The sequence below is a fragment of the Phyllobates terribilis genome, unplaced genomic scaffold (genome assembly GCF_046119375.1).
Source record: "Phyllobates terribilis strain yellow unplaced genomic scaffold, ASM4611937v1 Scaffold_9__5_contigs__length_417890890, whole genome shotgun sequence".
Taxonomy (NCBI): Eukaryota; Metazoa; Chordata; class Amphibia; order Anura; family Dendrobatidae; genus Phyllobates; species Phyllobates terribilis.
This window is the reverse complement of record NW_027362769.1, coordinates 204070586-204083186: the sequence shown is the minus strand read 5'-3', so window position 1 is coordinate 204083186 and position 12601 is coordinate 204070586. Positions and strand designations below refer to the sequence as shown.

General features: G+C 40.1%; 1 protein-coding gene across 4 annotated transcripts in view; it reads left to right on the top strand.

Annotated features, from left to right (window-relative positions):
* Positions 1–12601, top strand: part of VWA3A (von Willebrand factor A domain containing 3A) — a 134060-nt gene that overhangs the window by 44404 nt on the left and 77055 nt on the right. For all 4 annotated transcript variants that reach the window (XM_073647597.1, XM_073647596.1, XM_073647595.1 and 1 more), the window contains exons 10-18: positions 95–220; positions 2809–2908; positions 3037–3102; positions 3547–3678; positions 6231–6369; positions 7629–7732; positions 8894–8974; positions 9485–9579; positions 11602–11721. In XM_073647597.1, the coding sequence (XP_073503698.1) occupies positions 95–220; positions 2809–2908; positions 3037–3102; positions 3547–3678; positions 6231–6369; positions 7629–7732; positions 8894–8974; positions 9485–9579; positions 11602–11721 (963 nt within the window). The remainder of the gene's footprint in view (positions 1–94; positions 221–2808; positions 2909–3036; positions 3103–3546; positions 3679–6230; positions 6370–7628; positions 7733–8893; positions 8975–9484; positions 9580–11601; positions 11722–12601) is intronic.

The window sequence follows — 12601 nt, the reverse complement described above, 5'->3', positions numbered from 1 at the left end:
CCTGGCAGGAATTCTCCCGTAAAACATTTCATTTTGAAAATTGTGATGATAGTTACAGTATGTAATGCCAGATTGTTTTCCCTTCTCTCTATAGATTACATGAAACAAGACAGTGGATTCAAGAGATGCAGCCTCGAGGTGGCTGTAACTTACTTCTAGCATTACGGAAAACTCTCCAGATCCAGGATCTGGATACAATTGTGGTGATTGTAAGCAACTGGTATGGGATTATAGACTACTTGCTAACTTTTGTGCTGCATATTAATATTTGTGAAAAACATATAATAATATACTACAAGTCTCTTTTTTAAAGTAATATTTAATTTATTTTATACACGCTTCAGAAAATGTCTGTTTTATTCATTTCTTCAATAAATTATCCCTGGAAAAAAGGTATGCAAATGAGATCCCCTTTAAAAGAAAGAACTGACTCTCTAGTACCATCTGTTGGGGATAGCCTTCCTATAAGTAAGGAAGAGCAGACTCGTGGAAGTTTAGGTTCTGGTGCCCTAGCCGAACTTTATTCCAAAGTTTGGTTCCAGTACCAGAAATGTAACAGAACTTAAAGCAGAACCCAAATCCCATTGAAAATAATAGAGACCCGAACTTTGGGTCTGGGTATGAAAAAAAAAAATTCTCTTTCGCTCTATTTTTTTCTCTCTTTTTCTGTCTCTCTTTTTCTCTCTCTCTCTTTCTCTCTCCTTCTGTTTCTCTCCTTTGCTCTCTCCTTCGCTCTCTCTTTCACCCTCTCTTTCTGTCTCTCTTTCTCTCTCTCTGCAGCGGAACTCTGAACACTGCAGCGGACTTCCCCCTCCGGAACTCCGAACATTGCAGCGGACTTTCCTCGCTGGAACTCCGAACATTGCAGCGGACTTCCCCCGCCGGAATTCCGAAAATTTCAGCGGACTTCCCCCGCCGGAACTCCGAACACTGCAGCGGACTTCCCCCGCAGAACTCCAAACATTGCAGCGGACTTCCCCCGCCAGAACTCCAAACATTGCAGCGGACTTCCCCCGCCAGAACTCCAAACATTGCAGCGGACTTCCCCCGCCGGAACTCCGAACATTGCAGCGGACTTCCGTGAAAAATCTGTGTTCAGCGTTCGCTTATCTCTACAAATCAATGTTGACCCTTTATTGAACTTTGAAACCTGACCAAACTAAAAACTTCTCCAAAAAGAAAAGACCTCCATCTTGTCCCGTTTCACTGTAGAGTAGAGTATTGGTGGAATGGGTGCAAGGGTTTTGACAAAGGTCTAGTTAGTACTGTTTACTGGTTGGCAAACCAGTCTGCTACTTTGCACTGACGAGTGGCAAAAAGCTAAAAACAGCGATTTGCAGACGGAGGTCTTTTCTTTTTGGAGAAATCTCTGATTTGACTTACAAGAATTCTCCAGACATGTGAGATTTAACACACCTAATTATCAGATAGCATTATCTCTGGAGGCATTCTGATTTAAACATTAAATGGAGATGCACTGCACATCTCCATATAATATGTAGCGCCCGCTGCTGGGTACTGCAGATCAGTTCTGCTGTAGCTGCCAGTAGCTGATCTTCGGGGGTGTTGGATGTTAGATCCCCACCGATTCGATATTGATGACCTATATCAAGGATCCATCCATCAATAGCATATGCTCAGAGAACACCACTACTATCCTAAGTCATGTGGCAATACTTATTGAAGGGAATTTGACAGCTGATATATGGTGGCCAATATGCGGATAGCATGTTTGAAAAATATACTTTCAAAGCCGACCGGGGACAGCTGCATTGGAGACTAATAGAAAAGGCCTATCCTCTGCAGCTTCTCTCCGCCCACTGCCTTTGAGTGATGGGTCTCTCCCTCCGTGACTGCATAGGGACAGACCAGTCAGTCATTAGCGGCAGGCTAGGAGAAGCCTCCAGGGATCGGCCTTTCAGACTAGTCTCCCATGCGGCTTAGTCTTGCCAGTCAATATATTCCTGAAACAATTAAACTTAATTTAGAAGGTATGAAAGCCAAGGAATGCCAAAAAACTACCAATCCAAAAAAAGGCAAAATGAGAAAATGAATAAAAATACTAATTGCAGATTAGAAATTAACTTATTGAGCAAAGGTCATAATAAAAAATGTACAAAACAAAAAGGACAGTTTAAAAAGCCAAGGTGTAGAAGTAATAATTAAAATAATGTGCATGATACACTAAATAGTAAGAGCAAGGTTTGCAAGAATGAATGAAGATGTATAAATTGAATACATGATTGATAGAAAAATAGATTTATCAATATCTTTATCTAGAGTATACAGCAATAATATTAATTGTTTACATCAAAATATGTCACAAAACCCGTGTTGTAGACACGATGACCATTATATAAAATTGCAAAAACACTGATTAATGTGGAAAGAAAAATATAAAAGACCAGCAAAAGCAAGTATAATGGAAGCATAACACAAACCAGACTGCATGGTTAAAATGATTCCTCCGCCATGCACTCCTGCGTTCGTTTCGCATCAGCTTCTTCAGGGAGTGCTGTACACTCTAGATTATGTATTGATTAATACATTAATCATGTATTCGATTTCTTCACCTTGATTAATTCGTGCAGACCTTTCTTTCACTATTCGTTGCATCATGTATATTATTTCAATTATCCATTATTCTTCCTACACCTTGGCTTTTTAAGCTTTTCCTTGTGTTTTGTGTGTTTTTTATTATGACTTTTCTCATTTCTAATCTTAGTCTTACAGGGATTAATATGTCTTCCATTGACATGTGCACCTTGTTATACTTTACATTTACAAACAATTGTTATTTGTTTCTAGCCCTGACCAGACGTCGGATGTCCTTTCGGACTACCTTCTGCAATGCCTCTTGGGAAAAAATATTAAATTTCACATAGTTGCCTTTGATAGCATCGGTCAGGTAATCTAATTTTTACTTAGTCACATAATATTCATATACGATATAAGATACATTTGTGAGGAAGTATTTGTCTGGAAATATGTTCTGATGTGAGAAAATAAACTAATGACGCGTTTATTCTTCGTTAGGCTGATTTACAGGCACTCGCTGAAGCAGTTGGAGCACGGTTTCATTGCTTCTCTTCATGGAATGAGGTAATCAGTTGCTCAGGTTATAGTAAATTTCTATCCCAATTTTATAACACTAGTCAAGCTTCATATTAAAGGGGTTGTCCGACCTTAGGGCACATGTCTGCAGGTATTTTATGTGACTGCAGACTTCTGAATCCTCACAGTGTACGAACTACACTTTGGGAGCCGGCGATTATGTGATCGCAAGTATACAATGTGCATACTTTTGGCCACATTCCAACTAGACTTGCATTGAACATGGCTGTGCACGTCTAGTCGACATGTGAGCACATGTATGCAATCACATACTTGCAGTCACGCTCATGGCACCGGAGAATCCTTACAGCAGGAAGTGCGAGCGATGTGAGGATTCACAAGTCTACAGTCACATAGAGTGACTGACTTGTGTCCCTAAGGCCGGACAACCCGAGAACATGGATAATGTCTGATTTGTGTTGTGTAAAACAGGATGAGATTTATGCAAGCTCAGATATTAAAGTGATATTCAAAGAGGTACAGAAAGCAATAGACATCCTGAACAAGATCAAGGAGCTGCGGCAAGGAAAACTGGATGACACATTTATCAATATAATACAAAAGGTGAGCCATATTTCAACTATTGCACATGTCTTTGGCTCACATGTTAGCATTGCGTCCTAGATAAAATGATGGTGGTCTCTTTTTGATGCTCCTTAAAAGGAATCTGTCTCCAGATTTTTGCTATGTAAGCTAAGAGCAGCATGATGTAGGGGCTGAGAGCCTGATATATCACTTACTCGACTGCTTGTTGCAGTTTGGATAAAATCCCGGTTTTCTCTGCTGCAGATCTAGCAGTTCTCTAAATGCTGAGCCCTGTATAACCCCGCTCACATCACTGATTGGCATAAAGCTGCTATCAGTGCTGGGGGTTTCGCAGAGCCGGAGGGCTACATGGCATGAGGCACTTAGTCCTGTAGTGATAATCTCCTGCCTATAAAACACTGATTTTATAGAAACAACATCAAGTAACCCAGTAAGTGACACATGGCTGGAATCATGGTCTTTGCTCCTACATCATGTTGCTCTCAGATTAAGTAACAAAAAAATGCTAAAAGATTCCCTTTAACCCCTTTAAAGCCTGGGGCGTAATAGTACGCACCAGGCCATCACCCCCGGTTCAGTGAGGGCTCCGGCGCTGAGCCCGCATTGAACCGGGCACATGTCAGCTGATTTATACAGCTGACATGTGCCCGCAACAGCTGCGGGTGGAATCGCGATCCACCCGCGACTGTTAACCAGTTAAATGCCGCTGTCAATCTCTGACAGCGGCATTTAACAGCGCCGCGCCGGAAATGCGTCACTTACGCCGCCCATTGGTGACCCAGTCACATGATCGCGGGTCACTGATGGGTGGGCATGACAAACCTGGGTCTGCAGCAGACCCCAGTGGTTGTCATATAATGATCGCTATGAGCGCCACCTAGTGGTCGGCACTCATAGCACAGAAGCATTTCTGCTACATAGAGGTGATCTGCTCATCACCTCTATGTAGCAGAGGCGATCAGACAGTTGCTGCTTCTAGTCTCCTATAGAGACTATAGAAGCAAGCAAAAAGTGTAAAAAAAAAGTTTTTAAAAATATAAAAAAAATTTAAAAAAAATATAAAAGTTGAAATCACCCCCCTTTCGCCCCATTCAAAAGAAATTAATAATAAAAAAAAACCATATACACATATTTGGTATCGCCGCGTTCAGAATCGCCTGATCTATCAATATAAAAAAAGAATTAATCATAACGGGAAACGGGGTAACGAGAAAACATTTTTTGGTCGCCGCAACATTGCAATAAAATGCTATAACAGGCGATCAAAACATCGGATCTACACCAAAATGGTATCAATAAAAACTTAAGCTCGGCGCGCAAAAAATAAGCCCTCAATGGAGACGCTATAGGTCTTGGAAAATGGCGCCATTTTTTTTTTTTTTTAGCGAACTTTGGATTTTTTTTGCTCCACTTAAATAAAAAAGAACCTATACATGTTTAGTATCTATGAACTTGTAATGACCTAGAGAATAATAATGGCAGGTCAGTTTTAGCATTCAGTGAATGTGGTAAAAAAAATTAAAAAAAAAACATCTGTGGTATTGCACTTTTTTTGCAATTTCACCCCACTTGGAATTTTTTTTCCGCTTTCCCGTACAAAATATGGTAAAACCAGTAATGTTGTTCAAAATTACAACTCGTCCCGCAAAAAATAAGCTCTCACATGGCCATATTGACCAAAAAGTAAAAACGCTATGGCTCTGGGAACAAGGGGAGCAAAAAACGAAAATGCAAAAACGGAAAATCCCAGGGTCCTTAAAGGGTTAAATATAAGTGTCCTAATATTTATCAGCTACATCATGTTAGATCTAAAATTTAAAGGGGTTGTCGCATGAAATCAACCCCAGGCCATATGAATATTAAAGGGATGGTCCACTACTTTAACATTGATGACCTATCCTCAGGGTAGGTCATCAATGTCTGATCGGCAGGGGTGTGAAACACGGCACCCCACTGATCAGCTGTTCCTTGTGTCGGCAATGGCCGGAAATGATCAGTTATTGGGCTGCACTGCTCCGTCGAAAGAATAGTGGCCGCGACCAGGTACTGCACATCCGCCCCCTATGGATTTGAATAGAGGGCGGATACCCACTTGGTAAAGACCATAAAAATTAACATATTGGCCGCACTACATAAAAATGCCCTAATATCTAGAACCATATAGTAGTTTATAAAAAAACAACCAGTATTCGGGAGAACATTGGAACCAAAATAAGTGCAAAAACTGGCTCTGTTTGACCTGGCGACAGGTCCTAAAAGCTTACAAGGGCCATTGTAGTGCAAAGGCTAAAATAGACACCTACTGGATTACTCATGAATTCTTGTACATTATGCTTAGGAAACAAAAAAAATTAAAGAAAATGAATGGTTTATAATATGAATCTTTCCCTACTGATTTCTGACAATGACATTCTTGCCTGTTTTCTCGCTTAAAGCTTGAACATTTTGGGAGCACTTGATTAAAGTAGGCCGCCTACTGTGACCCATAGGCCATGTCATGGAGTCTTAGTAGGAAGTAGTTGTCCAAATTAGATTTGGTCAAATTACCGATGCAAAATATCTTTTCGCAGATATCAACTGAGGTCGCCAAAATACCTCCCTCTGCGTTTCTTCCCAAACCACCTAATCACAGTGCACCGCTGAATATAGAAATTCCAAATTTTTTACCCAGAACATCATCTGAATGGTTGCTGAAAAATGGACTGAGAGGTAAATGAAATCCAATTGTTGGCTTGATTCTTTTTTTTTTCTCCTCCAAAATGGATATCGTATAAGACAGGCACAGGACATTGTTGAAAGGATCGATGTCCAAAATTGTTTGAATCTAATATTGGTAGCGTTAAAGGGAACCCATCAGCTTGGAAGTGTTGTGCAATTTTTGGGCAGGAAAAGCTGAACAGATCGAATTATAGGTATGGGGGAAAAGATTCAGTGTAACCTAGTGAAATCGCTGCTGATTCTAGGTTTAGGAGTCAAGGGGGTGGGCTTAGTCAGTGATTGACAGGCTTCCTTTTATAAGTTTGCAGACTGAGTTATACTAATTTTTCTTGTTAATAGCATTGGGGGACACAGGACTGTGGTTTACGCTTGGTCACTTGGAGGCTCGACATTCCCTCTCCTCAGACTCTGGGCAGCTCCGTTTTAGCCTAGTGTCCGTAGTAGGCAGACACTACCTGTATCAAGTCTTCTGCACAGTTTTTTTTTTTTTCTCGTTTTTACGGTTCTTTCCAAGTTAGTATGGATGCCCTCCACCTTAGGTTATCATCCAGGGAGGACACACCATGCACTCCACAATAATGTACCTTCGGGTAGACACCATTTTTCGCCGGTCACCCGTTCCCCGTAATCCATCGATTGCCACTGCCCACAGATCAGATGGCATATTCAATGTGGTTGGTTGTGTTAATGATCCCATTGATTACATGACTTTTACTTTTCTTACTTTCTGCTACAAGTTGTAGATTAAAAATAATGGCTTTTACTGGTCCAATAGTATCTATTTTACATATTTTACCCCAAAATATACCAGGATCAAAAAGGTCTTGTGACCGGTCACCAGATTTTGACCTCTCCTGTCATTCAGACAGCTCACCCTATCCTCCTTCGCTACTACATGGGTAACATGAAGTGACAGCCATCCTGAACACGTTCTTAGATCTGTGCTGTAGTTACGCTTCTCTAAATCCCAAGGCTGACACGTCTGGCAGCTAAAAAGATAGCTGCCAGCATTCATAGTTCATAGCCTCACGGTTCGTATCACTCAGCATCATTTTTAGAGAATGTTGCAGGGACTCCTTCTGGTCCAATGAATGGTTAAATTACACCGTCTGTTTTCCTAAATTCAATTTTCTTTTCCAAACTAGGTACCAAATACCAAGTTAGTTATTGAATGTTACCTTCACCAACAGCTTGTGCCACGTCATGTTTTGTAATATATGAAATGATAGATATTATTGTATTGCTTGTAGCCAAAAAGATGACCCTCTATCAAGTACTAGCTCCGAATGCTTATTCCATGGTGGAAGAGTTTGTGCCCATACTTCAAAAAACCGTCTCCTCTACGCTTCTCGAGGTAAGCTCCCATGTTTATCAGATATTGCATCAAGCCTGTTGGTGTCACGGGTTTACTGCAACAGAGAGGGGCCAGGAGACTGCGGTGCCTGATTTCACGTACTCCTGCACTGATTAGAAGCTCTTCACCATCATATTAAATAGTGCAGGTTTCTCCTAGCAGTTCAGGGGTTAATCTGTTCAATTGAGAATCTGAGGAGTTTTCCTGCTTTGACGGTCTCAGCCTCTCGCCTCGCCTCTGGCAATCAGGGATTGCCAGTGTTAGTTTTATACTGCCTGGTTCTGGAGTTGGAGGTGTTTGTTGTTTGAGGAGGCATTTGGAGTGTTGTTCTAAAGACTGTTGCTTGGTGATTTGTCTGTGTGCATATCCTCATCCCCTACTATTTGTTTTTTCCTACCCTTTACTATCCGGTGTTCCACTCGGTTGTTTGTGAGTGCATGTTTGTATGATCGGTATTTTCATTTATCCCTGTACGTCTTCCCTTGTTAGTCTGGTTTGTGTTTTTTTATACACTACTACTCCCCACTTCCCTGGGTAGGGGAGGGGACAGATAAGGGCTGATTTAGGAGCTCAGCAAGGCACGTGGCTCCAGCGTCTTCCCCATTAGAAGTGATCCAGGGAGCATGGACAGTTAGGGCGCCCCTAGCCTTGGGATATTAAACCGTGTCTTGACAGTGGGATCCTGTTATGTACATCGTATGATAATATAGAAGATATCTGAATATTCTGATGTGAAAACCAAAGTGACCATTGGTCATATCTACTTCTCCCTAATTATGACATTTAATTTAAGATGATAAAATCACATTAAATCGTTACCATACTGTCCAACAATTTGCAACGCAGCTTTTTTTTTTTCGCTTTTTGCTTTTTCCTTCTCATTTCCCAAAAGCCATAGCTTTTTTTTTTTTTTCCGGGTAACATAGCCATATGAAGGCTTGATTTTTTTGCAGGATGTGTTGCAGTTTTAAATGAGCCCAGACATTTTACCATTTGATGTACTGAAAATTGTTGAAAAAATCCAAGTGGGATGGAATTGTTTTTTTATGTAACATTGTTATACGGTTCAAAATGGTTTTGGGGATACAAAATGAGTAGAGTGTACCTTTATATTGTTTCACTGTTTGTATAATTATTAGTATTAATTATATTATGTTTTAGCGAGCAATGATGCAATTTGAATGGCATGATGGAACTGTGAAAAATATACATGTGGACCCCCCAGTGCTTTATGATTATCAGGTAACTTTTTTGATCATTGTTTTATGTATACTGTTGCACATTTTTTAATATTAGCGCTCTAAAATACAAATGTTTTAAGGGGCACGCTGGATAGCTAATTTTGTGGGAAAATATTCAGTAAAAATTGTAATCATTTTAATATTTGCTTGTTTTGAGCCTAGGAGTTCAATGGGAGGTCCAATCAATGAGTGACAGCTATTATGTATGTACACTTGTACAAAAAAAGTCTGTCAATCACTAATAAGACCGCCCACTGGACGCCTAAGGTCAAAATGATCATAAATTAAAATGGAAAAGATTACAAATTATACGGAGTCTTTCCCACAAAATTACTGTATATATCAGTATGTTCAGCTTCTCCTGCACAATAATATGCTGCCCACAGATAGCGCTACATGCGCAATGTGACAGGTTTCATTTAAACCATTGCAGACCTAAAACAAGCCGATGATTAGTTCATGAAGAACAAATATAAACTAGTTATGAATCGTTATAACATTTGGTTCACAGAAACAGCTAGCCAAAATGGCACGGACCTATGAGAAAAGAATAGATTGGCTTACAAAAGGAAGCAGAAGACAGTGGGGAACAGTTTGTGAAAAAAGGTGTGTGTATATATATGAATCCTACAAAGGTTAAATGCAGATCTACCATCTTAATGTAAATCATGACTTGATTTTAAACAGTCCAAACGATAGCCAGCACTCACATCTTAAAAGAATTGCTTTATTAATCTAGAAGTATGAAAAGCACAAAAAACAGTTGAACACAACAGCACAAAAATTAGAAAGGCAGAAAAGAAATATCCGCTACGCTCCCAGGCAACATGTTTCAGACCTACATTGTCCATTGTCAAGCCAAGTCTTGACAAAGGACCATGCAGGTCTGAAACATGTTGCCTGGGAGCGCAGCAGATATTTCTTTTCTGCCTTTCTAATTTTTGTGCTGTTGTGTTCAACCATTTTTCAGATATGTGGGAATCCTTTTAGTGAAAAACTTTCATAGCCTTGCGCTTTGGCACCAATATGGATCTAGGTATCAATATTACAAAACTGACCTGGAGATGTGTGGCAAAATTGATCCTGCTCCACTTTTGAAGATAAGAGGTATTTCTATCCAGTAAAGTTGTTGAATTCAATGGTGGTAGGTGGTAATCATTAGCTCATAATAGTTGTCCAGGAGCGCATGTTCAGCTCACCTTTTTGTGTATACTGCCCCCCAGCAAGGGAGGGTTAATAAGTTGCTGTAGTTCTTATCCCACTAAATCAGAGATGCAAGTTCATAAAATTCCATTTTAATCTATACATGGAGCAATCGCATGTGAGCGAGCATGTTGAAGATTAAAAATTTGAATTGTAGCCGTAGTTCACACCACAATATCTGTATTAGTAAAAAAGCTCCAAAATCGTGGTGCTAGAGTAAATCAGCGTGCCTACCACCATTGAATTCAAGAACTTTACTGCAAAGAAATACATCTTATCTTCAAAAGTGGAGCAGGATCGATGTTCAAACACATCTCCAGGTCTCCAAGTCAGTTTTGTAATATTGATACTTAGATCTATATCGATCCCATAGCGCAAGGCTATGCAAGTTTTGTAGGGTAAGCGCTCCTGTTTATATTTTATATTAAGTATTTGCTTCAGAAAGTTTTGCATTTTTTGGCAGGAAAAACGCAGCGTAAAATACACGCGTTTTTGCTGCGTTTTTTACATGTGTTTTTATTGCAGATTTTTCTCCACTCATTAGTATGGGTAAAATCTGCAGCAAAAATGCTGAAAGAATGGACATGCTGCAGAATTAAATCTACTGCAAATCTTCAAGTAAACATTAAGCAACATGTGCATGGGACTCAAAGATTCTCATTCACTTTGCTGGGACTAGGAAATCCTTCAGGTTTTGTGACAAAACTGAGCAGAAAAAACTAGACAAAAACCACTATGCAAGGTGCGCATAGGCCCTTAAACATTTATGGCATACACTGTACTTTTGGATATGCCCTAAACATCTCAAAACTTAATACCCCTTTACGTTTTATTGCGGCCCTTAGAAATAGTTTCATTTGGCCCTCTGACCAGAAAAGGTTGCGCACCCCATCCCTTTCATTGGAGGCTCCATAAGCAGATTGGACATGATTGCAAGAGTAGCATGCAGAACCATTCTTGGCATTAACAAACATGGTAGTTAGGTCCATCAGGCATCTATAAGATCCATCGTACTACAAATAAAGATTGCTCTGCAGAAGGATGCGTATTACTTTTTTAGTATTGAGATTGTGTGACTTGATTAATTACCTAGAAGGGATGAAAGGTTGACTATGTCTGCTGTGCTGCTCTCCGGCTACATCCGGCGCTTTTGCTGCACACCAGCAACACTTTTCTCATCTTCTTTACTCTGAAAAGGGGTAACCCAAACCACAGTCTACTTCAGACAAACTGATGAGCTAGGAGCAATAAATTGAGCATTATCTTCATATATATTTGTATTCAATTTTCATTTTGTAATTGTGACATATGCCATCGGTAATTTTATGGTCATATACATAACTCAGTGTTGTCCTGAACATGTATGTGCTGTGTGTTGTGATGGTTCATGTATAAGCTCAGGTTTGTATTTTTTTTTTCTTGAAGGGTTGTGCTGCTTGTGGACTTATCCCTGGAGAACGCCTTGCACATTATACACATTCAGCATTCTCTGCGACTTTTACTGGAAGAACAAATGGCAAACAAGGATTTATTTAACATTATAGTGTAAGTTGTTCTGTCTTCTCTCTACAGTTAAAGCCAAAATCCACTTGTAAGTCATCTCAGTGCAATATCTATTATTCCTGCATTTAACTTTCTGTTTGTGATATTCACACAGTTGGAATTTTTGCAATACTCACAAGATGATATATGACTTTTTTCCATCGTAAATAATATAAACCTAAACTTTCAAGGGAACCTGTCACATCCAGAAATGCCATTTACCCTCAGATATAGTGGGGATCTGCGAATAAATAGAGTTTAAATTCTACGTCGCAGCCTTACTGGAGCAGCGGATACAGGGAGAAAATGAAGATATATTTTACTTCCAGCCGCTTGCTTCCAGTTGTGGTCCAAGGGGCTTTTACTGTCACCTCACCGCTTATTACACAGGGAGTACACTGTAAATCATACCACGGCACATTGATTGACAGTGTATAGGGTTGGCCCCGTCCATCCTCCTAAATCCCTTCTACTTTTTAGAAAAGTGTGAGCGCCACATAAAATCGGAAAATGTTCCTTTCTTGCTTAGAACAGGCGTGCACTAACACTTGTGACTTTTTTCCATCATAAAACTGGTGCAAAAATCTTGATAAATCTCCCTAAAAGTCCTGAAAGATATTTTTGTAATATACACTCACCTTTCTTATACAGATGATAAAAAAAATTAAAAATACCTATGTCCTTGTCCAGTGTCCAGTTTGGTTCCTTGGCAGCTGGACCAGGACAGTTTTCACTTCTGCGTTAGCAATCCTCTACCCAGCATTCTAGGTTCTTCCTCTGCTTATTACGCCCGCAGCATCATGTCATGACGTTGTGTGACGCCTGATGACGGGGCATGACATAGGAAGCTACAGATGTGCCCGTGATGACCGGTAGAGGATTG